Consider the following 23297-nt stretch of genomic DNA (forward strand, 5'->3'; position numbering starts at 1 on the left):
CAAACCCGAAGCTTCACAGGCACACGACACGAGTCACTGCAAACACATCCCAAAATTATCATAGAAATCCATGGTATTCGATCTACCTATAACCCCCTCCCAGCAAACCCACAGCTTCATTCATTTATGCATTGTACCCGCCCACCCATCTTCCATTCCATGTTAATCCGTTTATCCTTTTTTTTATTTCTCCCTAGTTGCACTACCAGCCAACACCGGAACTCCTCAATCAGCCAGCCAGCCTTTCAAATCAGCAATCACCTCGCCTGCTATCTAGCTTTTAACACACGTCGAAAAAAAAATAGGAAGGGAACTAAAACAAGCACGAAAAGCAAGATACAATGCTGCTATTGTATATATCCTACAGATCGAGAAAGTGATTCAATTCTCTCTCTGGTATTCCTTCCTCCTCCGCCTCACTTATCCTCCAGTGAGCAGATACCACTTTTGTATCTTTGCCCCTCCAGGCGAATGCAGTAATTTCTTTCTTTCTTCCTTCCATTTGTCGTATCTCCTTTGAGAGACCGATGGACTTAACCGTCCTTGTGACATCTCAACGCAATGGCTGTGAGATTGTCCACAGCTTGTTGAAACCCGGAGATATAGTCTCATTCATCCATTACCCCCTTTTGAGGTTTCCATCCAGGCAATTGCTTGCTGGCGAGGTGTGATCATACCTCGAGCCTTATCTTCGTTCTTCCACCATCCACCGCGGCTCGGCACTTGGCACGCGAGCTGAGAGGCTGCGCATGGGGATCATGGGGATAGTCGTACATGACTTGTTCAAACCCACTGCTCATCGATGACTTGCGCAGGTATTGATGTCCACGTGGGCGAAATGTGAGATGAGATAGGCGGAAACAGTGATTGCACTGCCCGTCATTGCCCTAATTTCCTGCCAACGCAGCTGCCAAACCTACTCAGTTCGTTGGACGCAGGTGGGCCATGTGAAGCCTAAAGCTTTCACTGCATGGTCTTCAAGAACCCGTCGAGGTCGAAGCTTTCCTCGTACTGTGAATTGTCCCACAGCTCCCCGAGGCCTTCGAGCCAAGCCGCCTTCTTGCCAGGCTGCCTGACATCGCCCGTCTCGATATCTACCATGTCCTCCTCCCTGCCCTCGAGGTTGTCCTTGTTCTTGCCCTCCGTTATGAGGTTTGGTCCGGCATCGCCAAGGTTGAACAAATCGAGAATCTGATCCGTATCCATGGTCGAAAGTCCTGCATTCTGCTGGTTCACAACCGTGCTGGCGACGTCAATCTTGAAGCGCTGTAGGCTGAGAATCTTCTCCTCGAGCGTTCCGCGGGTGATCAACCGGTAAACATTGACCACCTTCTTTTGACCGATACGATGGGCGCGATCCATGGCCTGCAGATCCTTCTGCGGGTTCCAGTCGTGCTCAACAAAGATAACGGTATCTGCACCTGTCAGGTTGAGGCCAAGACCACCGACGCTCGTGGTGAGCAGCAACACATCGTATGAAGGATCACTGTTGAACTTGTTGACAATGTCCTGACGGCGGGTAGGATCGACGGAGCCGTCAAGACGAAGGTGAGACACTGAAGGAAGCATAGTCTTGAGTACCGTGTTCTGGACCATGTCCAGCATTTCCTTCATCTGACAGAAAATGAGAGCACGATGAGGCTTGATGGGCGTGTAAAGAGGATCGGACGATTCTTGACCTTCGACACCGATACCACAGTCGACAAGCAAGTCTCGGAGTGCCGTAAGCTTAGGGGCATGGACTGGATCCTCGAGGCTTGTGTTTCGCTTGGCCAGGAACTTTTGAGTATCATCGTACTGCTTGTGACCGGGCTTCATGACAAGCGCGGGAGAGTTGCAAAGCTTGCGCATGTACTGCAAGGCTTGGAAAATGTGGGCCTTGGCCTCCTTGTCATCGCGGCCCGCCTCTTCCGTGATCTTCTTCGCCTCCCTCTTAGTGAAGTCTTCGAAAAGCTTGCGTTGAAGGTCGCTGAGGTCGCAGTAGTAGTTCTGCAGAATCTTGGGCGGCAAGTCGTTAAGAACTTCCTCCTTGAGACGTCGCAAAAGGAAGGGCAGGACCTGCTTATGCAGCGCCTCAATAGCCAGAGCGCCTGCTTCTTGTTCCTTTGAAGACGCCTTGCTATATCGACTGTTGGCGATGGGCTTCGCGAACCTGTCAAGGAACACCTTTTCTGCACCCAAGAAGCCGGGCATGAGGAAGTCGAACAAAGACCAGAGTTCTAGCACATTGTTCTGGATCGGGGTGCCGGTGAGGATCAGACGGTGGTTGCTGGCCAGTTGCTTGACGGCAATGGTAATCTTTGCCTTGGGGTTCTTGATCAAATGTCCTTCATCAAGAACCACATAGTTCCAGTTGTACTTCTTGATGACGTCAATGTCATTGCGGCAGACATCGTAAGAGGTGATGACGATGTCGGTCTTGTCCAGAGTGTCCTTCATAGCCTTGCGCTCAGCAGGTGGACCAACATAGGTCGTCACGCTGAGGAACGGAGCGTAGTTCTTGATCTCCTGTTGCCAATGTCCCGAAAGGGTGGGCGGGCAGACGATCAAAGACGGCAATCTTCGGACATCTGGCGCACCGGTCTTGGCAAATTCCTCAGCACGCTGATGGTGGTCACTGGCGACAATGCAAATTGTCTGGAGCGTCTTGCCGAGGCCCATGTCGTCGCAGAGAATACCATGGAGGTGATACTTGTTGAGGAAATGGAGCCAGTTGACACCCTCCTGCTGGTAAGAACGCAGTTCGGCCTTGATGGCGACAGGAATCTGGAACGGCTCAACCTTCTTCGGGTCAAGTAGCTGCTGAATGAACGTTCTCTCACGGTCTCGGCCACGCAGAAGCTCCTCTGAAAGACCGGGAGGATCAGGAATGCCAGCCTCAAGAGGTACGAGCTTGACGAGAGTAGCGAAGGATGTCGTCGCAATAAGACGGATGTTATCATCGGAATCGCTCATGCGACCAAGGACAGGCACGATGAGGAAGATCACATAGGGCAGGATAGCATCTCCCATGACTGCAATCAAGTGGTAGATAACCTCGATGGCGCCTTGGCGGAAGTTGAGATCGACAGGGTTGTTGATTGAGGGCAGAACCTTTTCAACAAGCGCAGTCATACCATCAACAGTGATGACGGAGCAAATGGTGGCCATACACTTGGCAGCCATGTACCGGAAGACCGAAAGCTGAGACTGGAGAGCCTTGATGACAAAGGGCACTTGTCTCATAACAAATGAGTGAAGTGCGGGGTGTAGTGTTGGTGTCATGGTTCGAATAATGGACAGGGAATCCACAATCTCTTGACCAAACGTGCTCGAAGGATCTCTGGCCTCTGCTGGAAGTTCACCCGAGAAGGCTCTGACCAAAGGCTCCTCCATGAAGGCGTGGAGACTAGGGACCCGGCTCAAAAGTTCAGGTCCGTATGTCTGTGACAGCACCTCCAAAGCCTGCTTGGCACCGCGTCGAGTAATGTGAGCTTTCTTTGCTTCCATCGCGAATTTGATCGGATCATCGTGCTCGGCTCTGTCCTCCTCCTTGGACATGGAAAGAATAACGTTCGTCTTGTGGGCGTGCTGAGGGAACTCGGGGGTCTCCGCAGTTTCCACACATGTATACTTGACCAAGTTGGCAACGATCTTGTCGCCAGGGCCACGGCGGCCAGACTCAGTGAAGAGTTGCACCAGACGCGCGACGCTAGTAGCAGAGCGACATTGTAGCAGATGGTTCTCCTCACCCTTGACGCTATCCATGATAGCCTTGATAAGTGGGCTGGGCTTCTTGGGTAGCACCTCCATGGACACCAAGGCGCATGCAGCAGCAGCACGAATACGAGTATGGCGAGCTTCCTTTGCCGCCTTGGCCTCCTCGATAGCAATAACGACGAGATCGCGAGCCTCATTGAGGTCCTTGACAGCGATCAGCCGCTGACCAGGGGCCATGATCTTCTTGAGCCTCTCGAAGTCTTCGTTGACGACCTTTTCAGCATTGGCGATAGAGAAGGCGCCGGGACCAGCTTCGGGCTCGCCCTGTACCACAACAGCGAGAGTGGGCAACTTGCTCTGCGAAACCTTGCCATGATCTCGGCAGAGGTTAAGCAGCTGTTGTGATTGTGATCGTACCCGCTGCACGTAGGTCACCAGGTCTCGGTAGTGGGATGGCCGTTCTTGCTCAATAATTGCGAGCAATGGCTGGACGAAGCGAGCTGACGCCTGACTAGAGGCGCTGTTCTTGGCGTACTCGTCAATGATGATGCCAGCAGTAAGCTGAGTTGAAGAGTATGCGGATGAGAGGGCCGGGATGATGCTGGCATCGTAGGCTTCGACGGTTGATGGCGGGACCAGAGCCATGACTAAGCCCATGGCCTTGGCAGCCGAGACGCGGGAGCGGATCAGAACATCCATGCCAACGAGGTCGACATCTCCCTGCATCATGTGGCCATCGACATCGTGAGTATGGGAGGTAGGAGGAGGATCGTCAACCTTGGTCGATTTTCTCCTCCGTTTGACAGTCCTCTCCGCACCTTCTGGTGGCGATGACCTCCTGTTACCACCAGCGACAACCCCCCCTGACATAGAATAGGTTCCGCCAGAAGGCTTCTGGAACAGGCTTGCATTCATGGGAATGGGGTTTCTGGACACACCGATTGGATGGAGCGTCAGCTGCATGAGCGTGTCCACGTGTGGTCCAAACTCATCAGCGAGTATTGCAGGGTTGTTGTTAGCAAGTGTGCGGACGAGGGCTGCCCAAAGATCGACAGATGCATTCAGCGTTTCCTGATCCCTCTCAACAAGGATGTTTTGGAAGATCAGACGCAGAATCCGTCCACCAAGCCATCCTTGCGTTGTGTCGCCTCCAAGCTTGACAAATGTCATCAAAGCCTTGAGCACAGCAAGCCGGACTGAGGTAATGGTATGACGAAGGAAGGGATAGAGCCTCGGGACAAGGAGTGTGAATGACCGCTCCTCGTCGTGCGACGCCGAGTGCTTCATGGTTTCCAAGACTTCTGGGAAACTACAAAGAGTCGCCAGGAGGTCCATGATCTTGCCTGTAGACGCAGTGAGATCGTCGCCAAGGTTAGAGAGACTTTCCCAAACAATGTTGATAAGATCGGGGAGGGCATCCGAGCGCATCATGACAAATTCCCTGGCCATGGGTATCAGGGTTGCTGCGCTGACCGAGCGAACATCGTCGTCCTGGTTGGCCAGTCCTTCCATGACAGCGAGAATAACGCCGTCAATCATGGCGGTATCCCGCAGCAGTAGGTCCTTCCTCACAGCAACGACATATCGAAGGCCAATCATACCACCGTGACAGATTGCCCACTCGTGGTGGTTGAGTTGAAGATCTTTTTGCATCACCATGCGGAACAGCAGTTCGTAGATGGCATGGACCGTTGCTGAAGGGCAATGGCGAAGGACGGATCCAAGTGTCTGGCCGACGGTCTCACGGATAGGCGCCACAGAGGTATCGGAGCTATAATCTGTGAACCTATCAAGCATCAAAACGCAGCACAGGCGGCAAGCGAGGTCATCCAGCCACTTCCGATTGAGTTCGTTGTTTTCCGAACGAGACTTGGCCATCAGTCTTCCCGCGCCAGCGCCATGGACCCTGATTACCTCGCGCAAGCCCATGGCAGCGCCATGACGAGTTTCCCACTGAGGATCAAAGAGGTCGACCTTGAGGAAATCGCAGAGACGTTCGTATGGCCATTCAACCCCTTCCAGGTTGTCGTCGGCCTCAATCTCGGACTTGATGGGGATAATGGGCCCCTTGTATTCGCTGACAACTTTGGTGTCCTCTTCGATATCGGCGGGCCTATCGAGGCTGAAATAGTCGTTCATCTTGCCGCCCTTGGAGTCGGCGTCCACCATCGGGGTGTCGTCAAAGCCCTCAGAGCCGGCAGTTGTGTTTCTGCGCAACGAGAGGTCACCGAAGCCGCTCTTGCCCTGGGCGGCCTTTTGGGCTTCCTTTTTCCGCTTTCGCTTGAGAACATTCAGCTGTCGTGCACTGAGCCCGGCCGTCTCACCGTTCTGATTATTGGCGGAACCAACACTGTCATGACGGCCGAAGCCATTAGCTGCAGCTGGATCGAGAGGGGTCGCAGGGCTGAGGATGGCGTCGTTAACGACAGGTATCTCTTCATCCTTAAACTCACGTCCAAGGAGACCCAGACGGCCATTGAGCGTCTTCTTCTGATGGTTCAGCCGGCTTTGTGGATCGAGAGCTGCAAGGCCCCAATCATTTTTGTCGCTAATTCTGAGCAACGACCTTCCGTACTTGAGAATGTTGATAACGTCCAGGGTCCTAAGACTGAACTGCTCCTCCTCACTAAGAGAGAGCTTCGGGCCCTCTTCTTTCTTGATGAAGCCATTGCTATCTTCATCTTTCATCACCGTGTCGGGTTCCTCGTCGGCATTGGGGTCATATTGCGGTGCATTCTCGATGATTTTGCCTATAGCTTTGGCAGCAGTTGATCTGGTTTCCCAGTCTTTGTGGCGCAGGTAGGGGACAACCCGAGAGAGTAGATTGAAAAGCTCATCGGGATGTTCCTTTTGCCATGTGGCGAGCTGGTCTACAGCAGCATCCCGGATCAGGCGAGTACTGCCCGTCTCGATGAGCCTAAGCGTGTGAAGCTTGTTAGCCAAGTGCTCAGAAAAACACAAACTTCCAGAAGGTGCAGAGTACTTACGTGACAAGGCGATCTAGCCGAGACGCCATCTCTTGTTCATGTCAGTAGACTGTGTTGATATCTTAATAGGGGGTAATGGCCATGGCACTGCAAGATAATTAGTATTATATCCTTTTAGCTTTGTCTGATACACGGAATGACGAAGCGAATTTTCTAAAAGAGAAATATGCAAGGAGGGGTGAAAGAGGAGGCAAGGGGGAAAAGGGGGGAGGAACAACAACAACAACAAAACAAGAGACGTTGACGAGGTGAACCCCCTGCCAAGACCCGGAATGTGACTTTTGAGGGTTAGGGCAGGTACAGTCCACTCGGTGATGATGAAGCTCAAAACAGACAACACGCAACGACCAAGTGACAACAAGGTTCACAGAACACTAATTCTGAAGCAAAGGAAAGGCGTGAAGGTGCAGGGTGATGGGTATGTGAACATACCTTGGGAATATCCACAGTTATGGCAAGGCTGTAGTCCCAAATGCACAACACAAGGTTCTTTTTCTGCTGTTGTTGTGGGATTGAGGGAAGAAAAGAAGGGTTCTATCAGAAGGTCTAGAAATATCAGGTTTTAGCCATGTGCGTCACACTGTTGGATTTGATCCCATAGTTGACGCATTGTGTGTAGTGGTCCATGGTCATCGTGAAAGAAGCAAACAGAATGACAGGAGGGGCAGTAGGAGATGGCATGACTCAAGCCAGACAATGTGTTCAAAGGCAGAAAGATGACAGTGGTGGTGTTGATGAGATGACAGACATGTGGGATGAAATGAAATATCAAACTCAAGACTCACCGTCCAAAGGCTCAAGGTGAGCAAGGTGTGGTCAAAAGTCTCTTTTTTATGCAAGCCACCAAGGTCGCCGGTACCTTGCGCTAGACAAACACACAAAACACACACGGTGCAACGGTGATAGCAAGATGGTCCGTGTGGTCCGTGTGGTCCGTGTGGTCCGTGGATTTTGGCGGGGGAGTATCGAAATAATACGGAGGGGTCTGGACCAGGCGGTCAACTCCCGGTCTTGTCGCCTTCAAATAAAAAGGCAAGTAGCCAAGTAGCCAAGTATCGGAAGGTGGTGACGTTGAAGGGCAGGCAATTTGCAGTTCGGGTGCGCTGAGGTGCTTCTGCCTTGTGTTACTGTGTCGCCCGGACTGGTGGTTGGTTAGTTGGTCGGAGTAGTCGAGGTCGTGCACGCGCAGCAGGGCGCAGGTTGTAGTAGGGCGTAGTGAGCAACAAGTGCGCGGATGGGCGATGGCGGGCAGTGGGAGGTTCGGGTGGAGGGCAGCGGCCTGTCTATAAAGAATATTGGTTAGTAAATTTATAGACAAGCCGGCACTTCCCAACGTTCCTCCCTTCTCAAATATGTACCCCTGCCATCCATGCGCCTCCCCCAATTGCACCTCATTGCCCCCAGTCAAGTGCGGCCCACCGCGCCCCCTGATTGGCTGCCCGTCTCTCACGCCCAGTCCGTTTCTCCAGTCAAGAAGGAAGCCCTGTGGCCCTTTCAGGTTTGGCCCGCCTAGAGCCCTGTTCCCGGTTGACGGCTTTGCATCTTGAACTTGACATTCAATTCTTTTCCCTTTTCTCTTTTCCTTTGCCTAGAGGTAGGATTCTATGTCGTCGCCTTCCACCATCACTGAGTGGAAGTGGACTTGGAGTCGAGTCGGATGACGGAGGTGCGTGCTTGCCTCGCTGCCTGTTCCGCCCGCCTGCCTGCCTTAACCCTTCGGGACAAAGCCCAGTGCGACCCGATGACGAGTAGCCGGCAGAAAAGGCTGCGCTGCAAAACACAGGAGAGGGTCGTCTGGCCATCACGGTCCGAGGCCTGCTTCAGTTACAGCTCGGTCGCATACCGGAAGTCGTACACTTTTGCAATCGGGAGTAGTCCGGCCCACGACCTCATCCGTTTCCGGACTCGGGCATCGATATAACGACTACCGATAACTGTCTCAACCTCATTGTCCACGGAGTGAGCAACCAAGTGCTGCTAAGCTTCTTGCTCCTTTCCCCGCGCATCCAGGACTGGGCTCGTCTCGGTCTCGGCTTGATCAGCTGCAGGGCAACCTAGTCGTATAAATATATACATAAACCCAGGCCCCCGGGTCGGCTCGACCCGCCACTTTGCAGTTTTCCTACTGTCTAGTGTAGTTTTGAGCCTTCAAGTCCTGAAAACACGACCATCTATATATCCGCCTCGGCTCGCTGTTGTCGACACTAGAAGACGTGCACAACCTCATCTTTGCTTCTAAGGTAGCCGTCATGGCGCGGCGCGAAACGAAAAAGAAACCACGATGCGGTACACGGTAGTGCAGCATAAGCAAGCTGGCGACGCACCCCATGGCCCATCATCTGTCAAGGGAAGAGAGGCTTCGTTCGGCTTCTTACTGTGAGAATGATTGGGGATATCTCGGTACGGTGCCCTTGTTGGTGCCTGTCTCGCCCGTCATGCATTCGGTTCGGATGGTACCGCCGTCGCCGCCGTCCTGTGACCACCGCCAAGGAACTCTGGAAGCAACCTCGAATGCAGAGCGGTAAGGAGGGCACTCCCAACGGCTTGTAGAGTTGTAACAAACAGACAGTTCTCGATATATCACAGACAACTTTACCTATCAAGGAAAGGAGTAGTTACTATGAGGTCTTTGTGAGGTTGCCGCACCGCAGGGACAGTGGAGCAAGCTAAAAACAATTAGGTTTCCGTCAAGTGGGGCGTGGGAACGTCCACTGATCATTTCAAAGTCTGGGGTTCCTTGCTGCTCCCCATTCGAGCACCCATTTCGGTCCCAGGCGAGCCAGGGAGAATCGAAAGCCTTGAACAGATTTTTCTCGTCAATGTCATTCCCCTTTGCTTCATCCACTTTTATACCCGTTGAAACCTTGGGACCCCAACTTCAAACGACAAAATGCGGGACGGTGGGTGTCTCCATTTACGAAAATGACGATTGGCTGTCCCAAGACTGGAGAGCGGAAAACGGACACTTGTTCGGAATATGTCGTAGAGACAACAAATAAACTATCCGTTGGAGGAGCAACCCAGGTCCCAGATATCAATCATCATCACAAGCCAACGGATATCAAGAAGCCACATGGAATGTGTTTTAGTACCAATCAACCGCGCTAGGGGCTCTGACGGATGCAGCTACTGCCACGCGTCTGTCGAGACACTGGCAACTTAAGAGCTGAAATATCTCGATGCTCAACAGTCCCAATCATCTCGGTTCATTGACTGTCTTGTACTTTAACCCTGATTATATTTCCGTCTTCAAAAAGCCTATCACGCAAAGTTACTTCCCACGTTTCGCCATGTCACCGAATCCATCAAGCTGCTTTGGAACCAGGCCCGCTGATTGGTCAGAGCACGTGATGGTCTAGGCGCTGTATTCTACCGCCATAGTCACAGTGGCCCAAGCGCCTTTGAGAGCTTTGCTCGCTGCGACTCTGCCCTGCCGCCCGCTGTGCTGCCTGCGTGTGAGAGAAACCTATCCCCTGCAAGAGGGGAGAGCGCGCGACAGGGGAACCGGCGAGACGCGTGAAAGTGAATTGGAGGTTCAAGTGCAACTGACGGAAGTTCTCCGGTATCGTCACCCGCCAGCGGCCACACGCCCCTCCCGTCTTTCCAGTTTCGCGCTCGTGTGTGTACCGTGTCCAGAGTACCTTATTCTCCCACATCTCGACAACTGAAGAGGCTAGACAACTCGGTCATTCTCAACGACGACGCCCTTCCGCGCCCCGCGACCGATACCAAACGATGCAAACAGAGACGATCCGATTCCCACTCTTGACCTCCGAGCTCTCGACCTGAACTGTTGTACCCTTGTTATTGTTGTATTCCCATTGGTCTATACTCCAAGGTATCCCACTTCAACATTTCTTCAATAACAAAGTAGCTGCCCCCGCGCTGTCGTCCAGTTGACGACGGCAAAATCGCAACCATGCATATCAAACAGATTATTATCCAGGGCTTCAAAAGGTGCGTCGCATGCTTGTCTATTATGGCTCTATATGTCTTGCGTATTTGGCAAACATCAGTCCATCGTTTTGGGTGTGGCGCGCGCCTGGCGCATTGAAACAGGTTGAAGCCGGTGCTGACCTCTGACATTCTCCCGCCAGCTACAAGGAGCAAACCGTAATAGAACCCTTTTCCCCCGGTACCAATGTTATTGTTGGTCGCAACGGTTCAGGCAAGAGTAACTTCTTCGCCGCCATCCGATTCGTCCTCAGCGATGCCTACACCAACATGAGCCGCGAAGAGCGCCAGGCCCTTCTCCACGAGGGTTCGGGCTCGGCCGTCATGTCAGCATACGTCGAGATCATCTTCGACAACACCGATAAACGTTTCAGCGAACCCGGCGACGAGGTTGTGATCAGGAGGACAATCGGTCTGAAGAAGGACGAATACTCGGTCGACAAGAAGGTGCAGACTCGTGCCGATGTCCTCAAGATTCTGGAGACGGCCGGTTTCGCCAAGGAGAACCCCTTCTACATCGTTCCCCAAGGTCGCGTCGCAGCCATCACCAACATGAAGGAGAACGAAAGACTCAACCTGCTCAAGGAAATCGCCGGTACCAACCTTTACGACGACAGGCGCATACAGTCGCTGAAGATTATGGCCGAGACAAATAGCAAGCGCGAGAAGATCGACGAGTTGCTCGAGTACATCAAGGAGCGTCTTAGCGAGCTGGAGGAGGAGAAGGACGAACTTCGCGACTTCCAAGAAAAGGACCGCGAACGCAGGTGTCTCGAGTACGCCCACTGGCACCGCCTACAGGAGACCAACAACAACACTCTGGAGCAGATCGAGGAGGTGAGGCAGGGAGGTGCTGGCGCGACAACCAAGGACCGGGCCCAGCTCCAGAAAACAGAAAAGGAAATTGCTGCCCTCGACCACAAGTTTCAGGAGCTGAAGCAGACTCTCGAACTCCTGGCTATCGAACGGCGCCAGCTGGATGAGGACAGGAAAGACACCGCACGTTCGCAGGCAAAGGCAGAGTTGAAGCTGAAACACCTTGACGAAACACGGCATTCGCGCGAGAAGGCGCAGCAGCAACAGGAAGCAGAGTTGAACGAGGTCAGGCGAAGGATCCAGGCTGCTGAGTCTGAGCTTGCCAAGATTACGCCAGATTACGAGAAGTGGAAGAAGGAGGAGGAAGAAATTGCAGCCGAGAGGGACCTGGCGACCACTGGTCGTACCAGATTGCTGACGAAGCAGACGAGAAGCTCCCAGTTCAGGACAAAGGCCGAGCGCGATGCTTTCCTAAAGAGCGAAATCGAGGAGACGACCATGCAACTTGCGAACCAGCGGGCCAACGAGATGGATGCGAAGGAACAGGTTACGCTGGTCGAGAACTCGATCCAGCAACTAGAGAAGGAGATCCAAAACATCCGTGACAGGCTCGAAGGATACGGTGAAGACCGGTCATCAATCGCCGAGAAGCTGACCAAGGCTCAGGAGGCCAGGGAACAGTTGTACGAAGAGCGAAAGAGACTGCGTCGTGAGGAAGACAAGCTCAGTTCTTTGCTTGCGAACACCCGTGCGGATAGGGACAACGCGGAGGCGGACCTCTCACATGCCATGGATTCGGCTACAGCAAGGGGTCTAGCAGCGATCAGACGCCTCAAGAGGGAGCGGGATATCCCCGGTGCCTATGGTACGTTGGCAGAGCTTATGAATGTGCCAGTAGACGCCTACAGATTGCCGGTCGAACAGGTTGCGGGTAACAGTCTATTCCATTATGTCGTCGACAACGAGAAGACGGGCACCATGCTCTCCGAGTACCTCCACAAGAACTACGGCGGTCGTGTCACATTCATGCCGCTTGAGCAACTACGGCCGAGGCAGGTCAAAATGCCAAGGGCCTCGGACGCCCAACCACTTATCAGCAAAATCGAGTTTGATCCGATATACGAAAAGGCATTCCAGCAGGTCTTTGGGCGCACAATTGTCTGCCCTAACCTGTCGATAGCCTCCCAGTATGCGCGCACACATGGTGTAGATGCTATCACCCCCGAAGGTGATACAACCAACAAGCGGGGTGCCATGACTGGTGGCTATGTCGATGCTCGTCGATCACGGTTGGAGGCGGTACGGAGACTCGAAGAGCTTCGGGAACTTTACGAGCAACAGCTGGAAGACCTGGACAGGATCAAGAAGGAGGATGAGATCCTGGAGCAGAAGATCACGAGTGCTAACGGCGAGGAACGCAAGCTTGATCAGCAAATGCGCCAGTTCGAGTCGGGCTTCGAGCCCTTGAGGGTTGACTTGCGGACAAAACTTCTTCAGCTGGAGCGCGAACGACGACATCTTGAGGACGCCAAGAAGCGCTGGGCCGCGATCGAGAAGAACCTGAAGGAGTTTGACGAGAACCTCGCAGCGTACCGGGCCGAAATGGCGTCTGAGTTCAAGAAGGCACTATCGGCCGCTGAGGAGCGTCAGCTTCAGGAGTTCGGTGCCGAAGAGCACCGCCTGCAGATGCAGCTGAAGGAAATCAGCAGGAAGCGTCTGGAGCTGGAAGGCCGCAAGAAGTCGCTAGAGACGGAACTTCGTGCGCACCTCCGGCCGCAGGAGGATCAGCTGCGCAGCCAGGCCTTTGAGAACTCCGCGACCGGAGGAAGCGGGAGCTTTAAGGACGCTCAGAAGGAACTCAAGAAGCTTAAGAAGGCTGCTGCTGAGGTCGACAGGCAACTGCAGGAGAACGAGGAGAAGACGGAGGGTATCGCCGCCGAGATTTCCGAGCTAGAGGCCCACAAAGCGCAAAAGGAGCAGGAACAACAAGAGCTCCAGAAGCGGATCGACCAGTATCAGAAGAAGTTGGAGAAGAACTCTCAGACCAAGGCTCGTCTGTTGCAACAGGCGGCTGAGTATGCCAAGAACATTCGTGATCTTGGTATCCTGCCTGAGGAGGCCTTTGGCAAGTACGAGAAGATGAAGTCTGAGCAGGCAAGTCATCCCTTTTGACCCTATTTCTAAATCAACATACTAACCAGCAAAACAGATCGAGACAAGACTCCGCAAGGTCAACGAGGCCCTCAAGAAGTACAAGCACATCAACAAGAAGGCGTTCGACCAATACAACAACTTCACCACACAGCGCGAGCAGCTCCTGAAGCGCAGGAAGGAGCTCGACACGTCGCAGAAGTCGATCGAGGAACTCATCCAGCATCTCGATCACGCCAAGGATGAAGCCATCGAGCGAACGTTCAAGCAAGTCTCCCGAGAGTTCTCCACCATCTTCGAGAAGCTCGTGCCCGCCGGCCACGGCCGTCTGGTCATCCAGCGCAAGGCTGCCGGCAGCAAGAACCGCAACGCAGAGGACTCGGACGAAGACGGCGCTGCCGCCAGCAAGGGAGTCGAGTCCTACAGCGGTGTGGGTATCAGCGTCAGCTTCAACTCCAAGGTCATGGATGAGCAGCAAAAGATTCAGCAGCTCAGTGGTGGACAGAAGAGTGCGTCCCCACTTCTTCCCCTTTTCCCCATTCTCACACCCACTAATATTGTGTCAACAGGTCTCTGCGCCCTCTGCCTAATCTTCGCCCTCCAAGCCGCCGAGTCCTCGCCCTTCGTCATCTTCGACGAGGTCGACGCCAACCTGGACGCGCAGTACCGCACCGCCGTCGCCGCGCTGCTGGACTCCATCTCCAAGACCCAGAAGACCCAGTTCATCTGCACCACTTTCCGGCCCGAAATCGTCATGGTGGCGGATAAGTGCTATGGCGTTACGTTCCATAATAAGACGAGTACGATTGATTGTGTGCCGACCGAGGAGGCGTTGAATTTTGTTGAGGGGCAGGTTAGTGGGAAGTAAGGAAGGGGAGAGGAGGTGGTGGGAGGTGGGAGGTGAAGTTGTGGGAGGCGAGGGTCGGTGTGAGGCGGATAGAGGATGGATGAAGAATGTGGAGATGATGGTAGTATGGTTGTATATGGTATTCTTTTACAAGTATGGTGTTCGAGTTTTCGCAAGTATGGAGTCGATGCGTATCTGCGTCGTTGAGAAGGGTGGTTCGATTGTTCGTGTCACTGTTGCTGTTCGCTCTCGCTTCGAGTGTGTCTTCCAAGTTCATCCAGGTTCGATTAGGCAAGGAGCGAAAAGTCTTTGAAGGCCATCAAATGTGCATGTAGTTTAATATCATTGTTTAATAAGCAAAACAACGCCTGCCGGTGATGGTAATGAATCCCGTAATACCGAGTTGTGGAACTTCGAAAGTGATTTAAGTGTTGTTGCATACGCAAACCTCTTAAAGCCGCTCGAGCAACCCTCTGCGAGCACCGAAAGAAAACCATCAGAGTACCTACCCATCGCTTCGCAGAAAAAAAAGTCAAAGGAAGCATCAACAAGTCGAAAGTCAAGTCAGCATATTGGGTTGAGGGCCAAAAAAGTCAAAAGATTGGTCTCTCCCGCCGGGAATTGAACCCGGGTCTCGAGCGAATCGAACTGATGTTCAAGCTTGACAAGCTCACATACTGACCACTATACTACGGAAGATGTACAACTGTTACTCAGCTGTCGTAGTTGATTGTTGGAAGCGAACCCGGATTACAGTGTTATATATGCATTGAAACATCTAGGGTGGGAATGGCTTCGGGTTTTATGGCAATGGTGATTTGATGTTTATCTGCATGCTTTCGAAACCGCTACACCTCCGATCTATTTAATTATTATCGTCAAAACTCTATAATTACGGAGCGGTTGGTGGGTGCTGGGCAGTTCGGCCGGTAGGGGGTTTTTTCCTTTTCTCCCCATCTATATTTTGAATACGGTCAAAGGAACCTTGGTTTTGATGCTGCAGACCTTCGACAATAACAACTCTTGCAGCACTTTGACGGTTTGAAACTGGATATCGGATATCACCGATCGCAATTCGTAAACTGACCAGTGTTCAGGACGACCTCCTCAAGGGTCTTTACACAGAAAATGATATCAACCGATCGAACCACAGAGTTTCCTTCTCCACCATCACCAGAAGCCGAGTTGCGCGACAACCGGAGTATGTACCAGACCGCAATAAGCTGCCTGGCCCAGGCATAACTGATATTCGGTGCGGACTCCGAGTTGATGGCTTTTCTCGGAGTAACACTAGGTAACAACACACGATGACGAGCTTGGTCTCTCGGGCCTGCAAGTGCCGCCGACATGTCTTGTCCAAAACCCTGACAGGGCGCTCTGTCCCTCCCCCTTCTTTGCACGAAACAGACCCACCCTCCTCCCTCCCCAATGGCGGTCTGGTCTTTTCAAGAAGACACTGTGAGCGGACCGGTGCACTTCTTTCTACTGAAGCATCTTGACTCTCGACAGACAGGGCAGGCGCTTTTATTCCCGTATCTGTCCGTGACATTTACCCGTCCGCTCTAGGTACGGACCAGTTTGTAAAGAAGCTCTCTGCCCTGTGAGTAACGTTGCAAACCGCGTATCTGGCCTCTGGGCTTCGAAGACGGTCCATTTGGTCTGGTTCGTTTTGCCCGCCTGTCCTGTTCAGGCCTCGGAGTCCTTTGTCCAGACTCTACTGTCGACCAGCCATGTCATGCCGGAGAAGGACGAGCCGCAGAATGAAATGATATTGAGGTGAGAGCGAGGACCGAACAGCCACGGTCTTTGGGTGTTCGCCCTGTGTCAATCGGTGAGTGGTTAGTGGTATATAAGATAATCAAGCACCCGTCCCGTTAGCAACGTTTCTGTTCCTTTCTGTTCTCCGTTCCCGGTTGATGGTTAGAGCACCGTACATTGCTTCCCGTCTCGTATAACTCTCTGGTGGCCGACGATCGCTGAGGCAAACGATGGATGACCACTAGAGTCTCTGGTTCGGTTGAATTTCGTTAAAACCTATATGCCTAGCAAACCAGTCGAGTGAAGCATAGCATAAAGTTGATATGGGATTCTCCGCGAAGTTGCATGCGTCGTCGTTTGGTCGCAACCGAAGACCGATTCTGGGAAAACGCAACACGGGCTGCAGCGCACGTACTTACTACCGCGGCATATTGGGTCTCGAGTGTGTGCGTTGAGTGTTGTCTGTCTCCGTATGGTGGCTGTTTGGTTGCCTCGTCCATACCCTACCTTCCCAAGAACCCGGGGTAAGGACCTTTCACTCTCGACTCTTGGGTGGTATATTGCGCGCCGCATATTAAAGCTTTAAAGGATATGCAAGCAACCCTGCTCCTTCCGTCCATGTCCTCCTTCGTGACCTCTGAGTCTCTTGGGGGTCTGCCTGTGTGATGGCGAAATGTTCCGCTTGAGAGCAAGATACTCTATGCGGTGATATGACCTGGTCTGATGTTACCATGGCCTCTGCCCATAACGACCTGCCAGCCAAGCCAAGAAACCGTTCGGCAGAGACCACACTGGATAGAAAAGGGGTGTGATCATCGAGAAAGTCTGGAGCCGAGTGAGTTTACCCGGGTTTTCTAGACAACCTTTGGACAACGTCACCTCTCGTCTATCGGCCGGGCAAGCTTTCCCTTTCTCTCGCTTGCTACCTTACCTACCTGTCTCAAGATACTTTGCCTACCCGGATGGACCCTACCCCGGATCTGCTACACTGAAACCCTCTGTGGTATGTGGAAGGGATGCATTGTAGGAGGAAGGTAACGTGCCCATCCGTCGGCGGTCGTTGCTGAAAAAAATTGATGCGGGAATCAAGTGTTTTATGTGATGTGATGATGGTTGAGTAGAGCAGTCATGTGGTTTCGTGTGTTGATCCCTCCCGGCTCATCCAGTCGGTCTGTAGACGTGAGACGGAGCTACTGAGTCCGGATCGGCGAACTGAGGATATTGAGAGGTCACCATAAGATTGTCGAGTCGATAAAGTAAAGTAAAGATGCGGCTGTCATTTCCAATACGTAACTTCGAGACAGATCATCAGAGATTGTGTATGTGCTCATTGTACCTAGTCTTGAAAGGGTGCGTGACCTCACGAGCGTAGCTTCCCGTTTGCTTTTTCGTTGTTGTACAAGCCTCGGAAACTATTAGCCGCGACATCATTTTTCTTTTGTGATGTGTTGGTTTCTTAAACGCATCACCGCTTCTTGGCAGGATCTTGGGAGCTTGGTCCTTGACTATTGCGTCTCACAAGCGAGCCAACAGCATTAGATTTTTGGCGAGAAAAGGGACCGGGGCGGCAGTCTAGAAGGAGCTGCTGCTTGCTTTTTCCTCGCGATTTTCTCACAAAAGAAAGGCTCTCCAGTTACCACTGGGTCCGATTCATGTAACATATTCTTCAGTGCTGCAATCGAGTTAGGCGAGTGAGACATGCTTCGAAATGTTTTCGAGGAAAAAGAAAGGAAACGCAATGCAGACAGGAAACGAGTTGCAAAAGCATTACAACCTCCGCCATAACCCATCTCTGGACCTCAAGGCGGTCGTCTTCATAGTGGAAGGACAAAGCCATGGCCCTTTGGTAATTACCGAAGCATCCGCGCAAAAAAAAACTTCCGAGATGAGGATTGCTGGTAGATTTCAGGCGAGTGATGATAATGGGGGCCAAGTAATCAACCTGGGACAATATCAGTCGGAACTCGGGGGGTTGCTGCTCGGCTTCCTTCCTTCTGAAGGCCGACACGAGACGCGGAAGGTGGCTGGAGCTGTCCCCTCCACCGGATACGTATAGCCTGGATTTTGATGTAGCTTATCCGGATTCATGGGTCGTAAATGTCTTGTCTGTTCTTTGACCCTCAACACCTCAGGGTCTCAATCTAAGACAAGAGCCCCGCGAGCTCCGAACGTTTGAGGACTAGTCTAGGTTGTAATCCCGAAAGTCCGGTTCATGAAATGTAATCGATGTCTTGCCTTTATAGCGTCCTAGTCAAATAGTAACGCTCGCTTGTTCACGGTTGGCAAGACCAACGGCTTCCTGGCGCGTGGGACCCCAGAATTTTACGAGCAGCTTGCCTTCCTGGGACTGGAATCTCTCGTCAATCGGACAGCGGACTGGGCCTGTTTTCTTGGTGAATCTAGCAAGCGATGGGTTGTTTCGACGTTAGCAGATGTTTAAAGGTGTGTTAAAAAGATGAAAAACTTTGGACACTGCTGTGAATGTTTGAGAGAGCCTCCAGTGCTTTCACTTGCCTCCCTCGGGCTAGCAATTTGAGGACCTCTTACGGAGCAGTATGCAACTAGGGTGACATGGTCTTGGAACCACACTTGAGTGCTACCCCATACTGTCCTACTAGTGCGAGCCCTGGAACCTTGGCAGTGAAGAACCTTAATTTTCACACAAGAAATATGTAGCTGGCTTGTTCTCTCCCAGATTGTTATCTTGCCGGCGACCAGAGACGGGACGATCAAGCTCACACTTGTCGTCTGCCGAAGACCACATAATCTGGGGAGTGGTTGCGTAGGTAGTAGTGCAAGATGTGCCGCGACTGATGGGATTTCTTCCGGTAACTGGGCTCTCCTTCATTCCGTAGTGCCGTCTTTCATTTACAATCTCGGCGCCGAGTTGCAACCCAGAAAACGGAGTCTGTGGTTCGCCAAATAAGCTCTCTGGAGTCAATGCTACTTCAGCGTAGATCAGTCATAGATGGGCGTGATGGGGCACCCCTTATCCCCTTGTCTCCGCCGAGTCCTGCACATTAAGGGTTGGATATCCGACATTTACTCGCATAAAGATGGCTCTTTGCGGCATAGGGCTGTCTCAGAATGTGGGTAGCTGAGCAAAGTTCTTTCATCTCGCCGCCACCTACCTCCTCTTGAACTTGTCAAGATAGTTCAACATAGTCCTCATGTCCTGGGGTAATTTGTGGGATAAATTACTCCTTTTCGTCCTGGATCCAGGATAGAAGCCAACAGACGACTGGGGTTTGATGTGTATGCCACGGAAGGGCATATTCGTGTTACACAGGGTAACGTCTGTAAAGAAGCGACTTTGAATTAGCCATATTGGAGCGGCAATCTATATCGCCAAGGTGTGTGAACAATAAATGCCACAATTTGGGTTGTCTTTTGGCCGGTGAGCATGGCATTTACTGTTCAGACAGCCTGATCGCCAAATGACCCCCTGTTATAACCCCCCGACTTTCCGGGTCCTGTCGCGGGGCGTGGATGAGAAACCGAGAATCAGGGTCGTATCTGAAGCGAACCATGTGTCAACAGCACCCCTGTGCACATCGCCGCCAGTGATTTGTGTTGGCGCTGACAGGCGTTTTGGAGGTGCATACTGCGCCGTAATGACAAACCCCGAAGAGCCCGCGGACCATACCATGATGTTTCGGACGCAGTTGGATTGAGGCAGCAGATATTGAGGTCCCCGCTGGCCGAGGCAGCCGGCGGATCGGCACCTCAGAACCTGCTATTCGTCTCAGTAAGAGTCGGATGATGTGCTGCAGCTCTATTTCGTGAGGAGAAGGAGACAGAAGATGGTAGTTGCAGATGGGTACCCGTGTGGTTGGATCGTGGGGTGACGACGCCGACCGGGACTAGGAGAGCAACAAGGCAACCAAGGCGACAGATAGGCTAGAGGAGGTATCCATTGTCGTCGGAACTGACCCACTACAGCCACTCGCGCGCATGTTGGCTAGAAGCACCGGTACCCAGGACTAGTAGCCTCGTTTTCTAGCCTTGCTGCCTTGCGAGACCAGGGCCTCGGAAAAGCAGCGAGGACCTCTTCACCGAGTGCTCCAGTCCATTGCGTGGCCACCGCGGATTGGCAAGGATATAGTCGACGGGGCAGGGAATTCATTCACATGTTGTCGACGTGACGGGTGTCGGGAGAATGTGGCTTGAATAGTCTGGAAAAGAAGAGGGTGTTGAACCCCAGCATCATCTACTGCATTGTTGCATACGGGTAGAGGTTTAGGTAGGGACCAGCAGTCTGGAAATCCCACGCACCTGGGCTGGACCTCTGCTTATCCGCTTTGGTGTGCCTTGCCGGGTGTCTCTGACCGGGTTCGATTCTGGGTGTTTTCCTGCCGTTGTCCACCCCCCATGCCCCCCTTCCCTTGACTGAAACTTGGGTGTCAACACGACGAGACCGGCGAGGAGAAACCGGCTCATGAGTGGTTGAATGTTGCCCATGGCGGCATCATGAATATCAGTATCGTCCATTGATGTATGTAATCGGATTCCAGATGCCGAGGAACATGAAGTGTACGTATCGGTGTCCATTCGGGTATTGGTTGCCTGAGCAATATCCCGGGTGGTATGCTGTTGCATTGGATTGGGTTGGATCGTGAAGAATCGAGTGGATGGTTGAGGTTCCAGGTTGGGAAAGAGGAAATGGAAACAAAAAGGCGGGGGTCGGACACTGGACGGAACAAAGCCCGAGGCTGCAGTGCAGTGAGATGGAAAGAGAGGGGGTCAATTCTCTGGTTTGGTAGCAAACTGCAGCCCATCACATCAGCGACAACCTTAACAAAAGCGGGTCCCGGGGGATCTTTCCTTTCCCTATCGGTGCTAGGGGTCGATTCGAAATTTTTAAAATTAGAAATTTCAGAAATTTCAAGAAATTTCATGAAAAAATAGCTTTCTTTTCCATTTTTTCATGCACGTGACTGAAATATCGTTTTTTTTACTACTTTTTTGGCTACAATCGTGAAAATCATATGTAAAATCAATTTATCCAACAATAAATGCCAACTCTAGTATTTATGTTAATTACTACATTTCTAGCATTTCTAGCATTTCTAGTACACAAAGTACAAATCCGTATATTAAATAACTATTTCCCTCATTTAAATAACCTCTTCTCTTACTTTCTAACCTCTCCCTCCTCCCTCCTATTATCTTAATCGCCCTCTTATATATAATCATACAACTACTCTTCAATTTATAATAATAATTCGTCCTTTTCTAATATAGTAAAGCTGGTAAAAAATTAAATAAAAGTTTCTAAACTTCTTCCCGTTTATATAAATAAACGTAACTATATCTATCTTATTAACAGTAAAGCAATTACACTTTCAATTCTCTAAGAAATTCATAGTAAAAAAGGCCCGTTCATATAGTATACTATTAATTAGCGTACTAAATACCCTTACAGCAAAGAGAACAATAATAAAGCCGCCATTTAACAATATACTCCACTATTCTTTAGGGTTAAAATTACAATAGGTCTAAATATCATAATCTAGCGCGTATTTACCCTCACGAATCCTAAAAGATAAAAAGTCACCTAATGCTACGAACTAGGGAGAGCTGGGCTCGTAGTCACCATTCTACCTACTAATAAAGTCGTCAATTGACGGATTATTTTGGGAGAGAAGAATCCAGTAGTGACGGATTTGTTAAAGGGATTAATACGTGGCGGAAATCGTCACAATAAACGTAACAGATTCTACTTAAGAAACCACGGTCAATTATAACCTAGAACTTAGGTCAATAAATAGTTTTACTAAGTAAGTACTTCTAGTTATAGATAATAATTAATTAAATAAAAGAGGAATTCGTTTCAATAGAAACGAATCCGTTACTAACTATCTAATACTACTTAGAGCTATATCGGGGCTAAAATATGCCAAATCCGGCATACCCTAGTCCTAGTATACTTTAACCTAACCGACTAATTATTATATAATATCTCACGAGAGTACGAAAAATAATTATAATAACGGCTAATTAATCCTATCTAATTATTTATATATACGTTATTAACGTTTTCAGCTTTTACCGGAAACAAAATATAAATTACACTCCCTTATATATAGATATTTTACTATATTTATGCGAATTACCTCCTTTCCCTCTTAGAATTCGTCTTTTAATACTTAATTACATTCTATTTACGAATATTAAAACTAAAACTATTATTATAAGAAGGAAAACCCAACCGACCTAATTAATATTAATTAATTATTTAAAAAAAGGCAATAAACTACTATAACGAAAGCTAAGCTAGTTTATATCTCCTTTAATTATAAAACGTAAAATAAAGGTAGCTGGAAATTCTTATTTAAATAGATGTTATAGAACGTTTTTAATAAATTATTTAAGCGTTTTATTCCTATAATTAGAATAATTAGTACCGGTTCCGCTACCTTTATTTAAATTAAATAAGCTTTATCCTCCCCTATTACATCGGAGAGTAATAAAGGGATTCTTTACGCCAGTATTACCCTAACGGCGCTTTTTATAATTCTATTATTACGTAGAAGGGAAATTATAATTTAAATTTATAATATCGCTATCGTCGTTAGAATTTAGGCCTATAGCCTCAACTATACGGGTAAATCTTTATCCTCCGCAAATATTAGGAAGTAATATTATTTACTAAAAGTTAAATAAAATAATCGGTAACGTTGGTAAAAGACAGCAAAAATTCGAAGCGAACTTCGCGTATAAAATCAATTACTAAAGTAATATTATAGCGAGCAAATTTAAACCCTAATTCATTTATAGCTAAAGCGAGGTCGCGAATATATTCCTCTAATTTTTTAATATAATTTTCGCTAACTAAACCTTTAAAGTAATATAAGCGCGTATTAATATATTCGAAGAATCTGGTTCATTAATTGAGAATTTTCTTTTCTATATTATTTATTTTATAATAAATCCGGTCTTTCTATATATATTCTTAATACTCCTATAGCTTTTTAATAGATCCGTCGAACTTAATAAAGTTAATTTCAACTAAATAGAAACGATAAAGGCGGTATAATACTCTAATAAATTATTCGGGCATCACATTAAAAATATTCATTATT

At 50.3% G+C, this 23297-nt stretch overlaps 3 protein-coding genes and 1 non-coding gene across 4 annotated transcripts; 2 read left to right on the plus strand and 2 right to left on the minus strand.

Annotated features, from left to right (window-relative positions):
- The first annotated feature begins 68 nt into the window (after positions 1 to 68).
- On the plus strand, positions 69 to 725 carry B0H65DRAFT_278451 (uncharacterized protein). The gene has a single exon (XM_062822845.1). The coding sequence runs from the start codon at positions 127 to 129 to the stop codon at positions 478 to 480; it is 354 nt and encodes a 117-aa protein (XP_062679942.1). The 5' UTR covers positions 69 to 126; the 3' UTR covers positions 481 to 725.
- A 238-nt stretch (positions 726 to 963) lies between these two features.
- Positions 964 to 6715, minus strand: B0H65DRAFT_431475 (uncharacterized protein; the record flags this gene model as incomplete). Its single annotated transcript, XM_062824943.1, has 2 exons — positions 964 to 6616; positions 6687 to 6715. 2 exons carry the CDS (start codon positions 6713 to 6715, stop codon positions 964 to 966), a joined length of 5682 nt encoding a protein of 1893 aa, XP_062679943.1.
- Positions 6716 to 10176: 3461 nt separating this feature from the next.
- On the plus strand, positions 10177 to 14498 carry B0H65DRAFT_474270 (putative SMC3 protein). Its single transcript, XM_062827236.1, has 4 exons — positions 10177 to 10643; positions 10784 to 13610; positions 13666 to 14116; positions 14177 to 14498. Exons 1-4 carry the CDS (start codon positions 10606 to 10608, stop codon positions 14473 to 14475), a joined length of 3615 nt encoding a protein of 1204 aa, XP_062679944.1. The 5' UTR covers positions 10177 to 10605; the 3' UTR covers positions 14476 to 14498.
- A 562-nt stretch (positions 14499 to 15060) lies between these two features.
- On the minus strand, positions 15061 to 15153 carry B0H65DRAFT_t361. The gene has a single exon. It is a non-coding gene; the product is annotated as a tRNA-Asp (tRNA).
- Positions 15154 to 23297: the final 8144 nt, after the last annotated feature.

The sequence above is a fragment of the Neurospora tetraspora genome (genome assembly GCF_033439725.1).
Source record: "Neurospora tetraspora strain CBS 560.94 chromosome Unknown B0H65scaffold_6, whole genome shotgun sequence".
Lineage (NCBI taxonomy): Eukaryota > Fungi > Ascomycota > Sordariomycetes > Sordariales > Sordariaceae > Neurospora > Neurospora tetraspora.

Coding starts and splice junctions, on each gene's coding strand:
- B0H65DRAFT_278451 (XM_062822845.1), top strand. CDS start 127: ATGCATTGTACCCGCCCACCCATCTTCCATTCCATGTTAATCCGTTTA.
- B0H65DRAFT_474270 (XM_062827236.1), top strand. CDS start 10,606: ATGCATATCAAACAGATTATTATCCAGGGCTTCAAAAG. Junction 13,611..13,665: donor AGAAGATGAAGTCTGAGCAG/GCAAGTCATCCC, acceptor CCAGCAAAACAG/ATCGAGACAAGACTCCGCAA. Junction 14,117..14,176: donor GCTCAGTGGTGGACAGAAGA/GTGCGTCCCCAC, acceptor TTGTGTCAACAG/GTCTCTGCGCCCTCTGCCTA.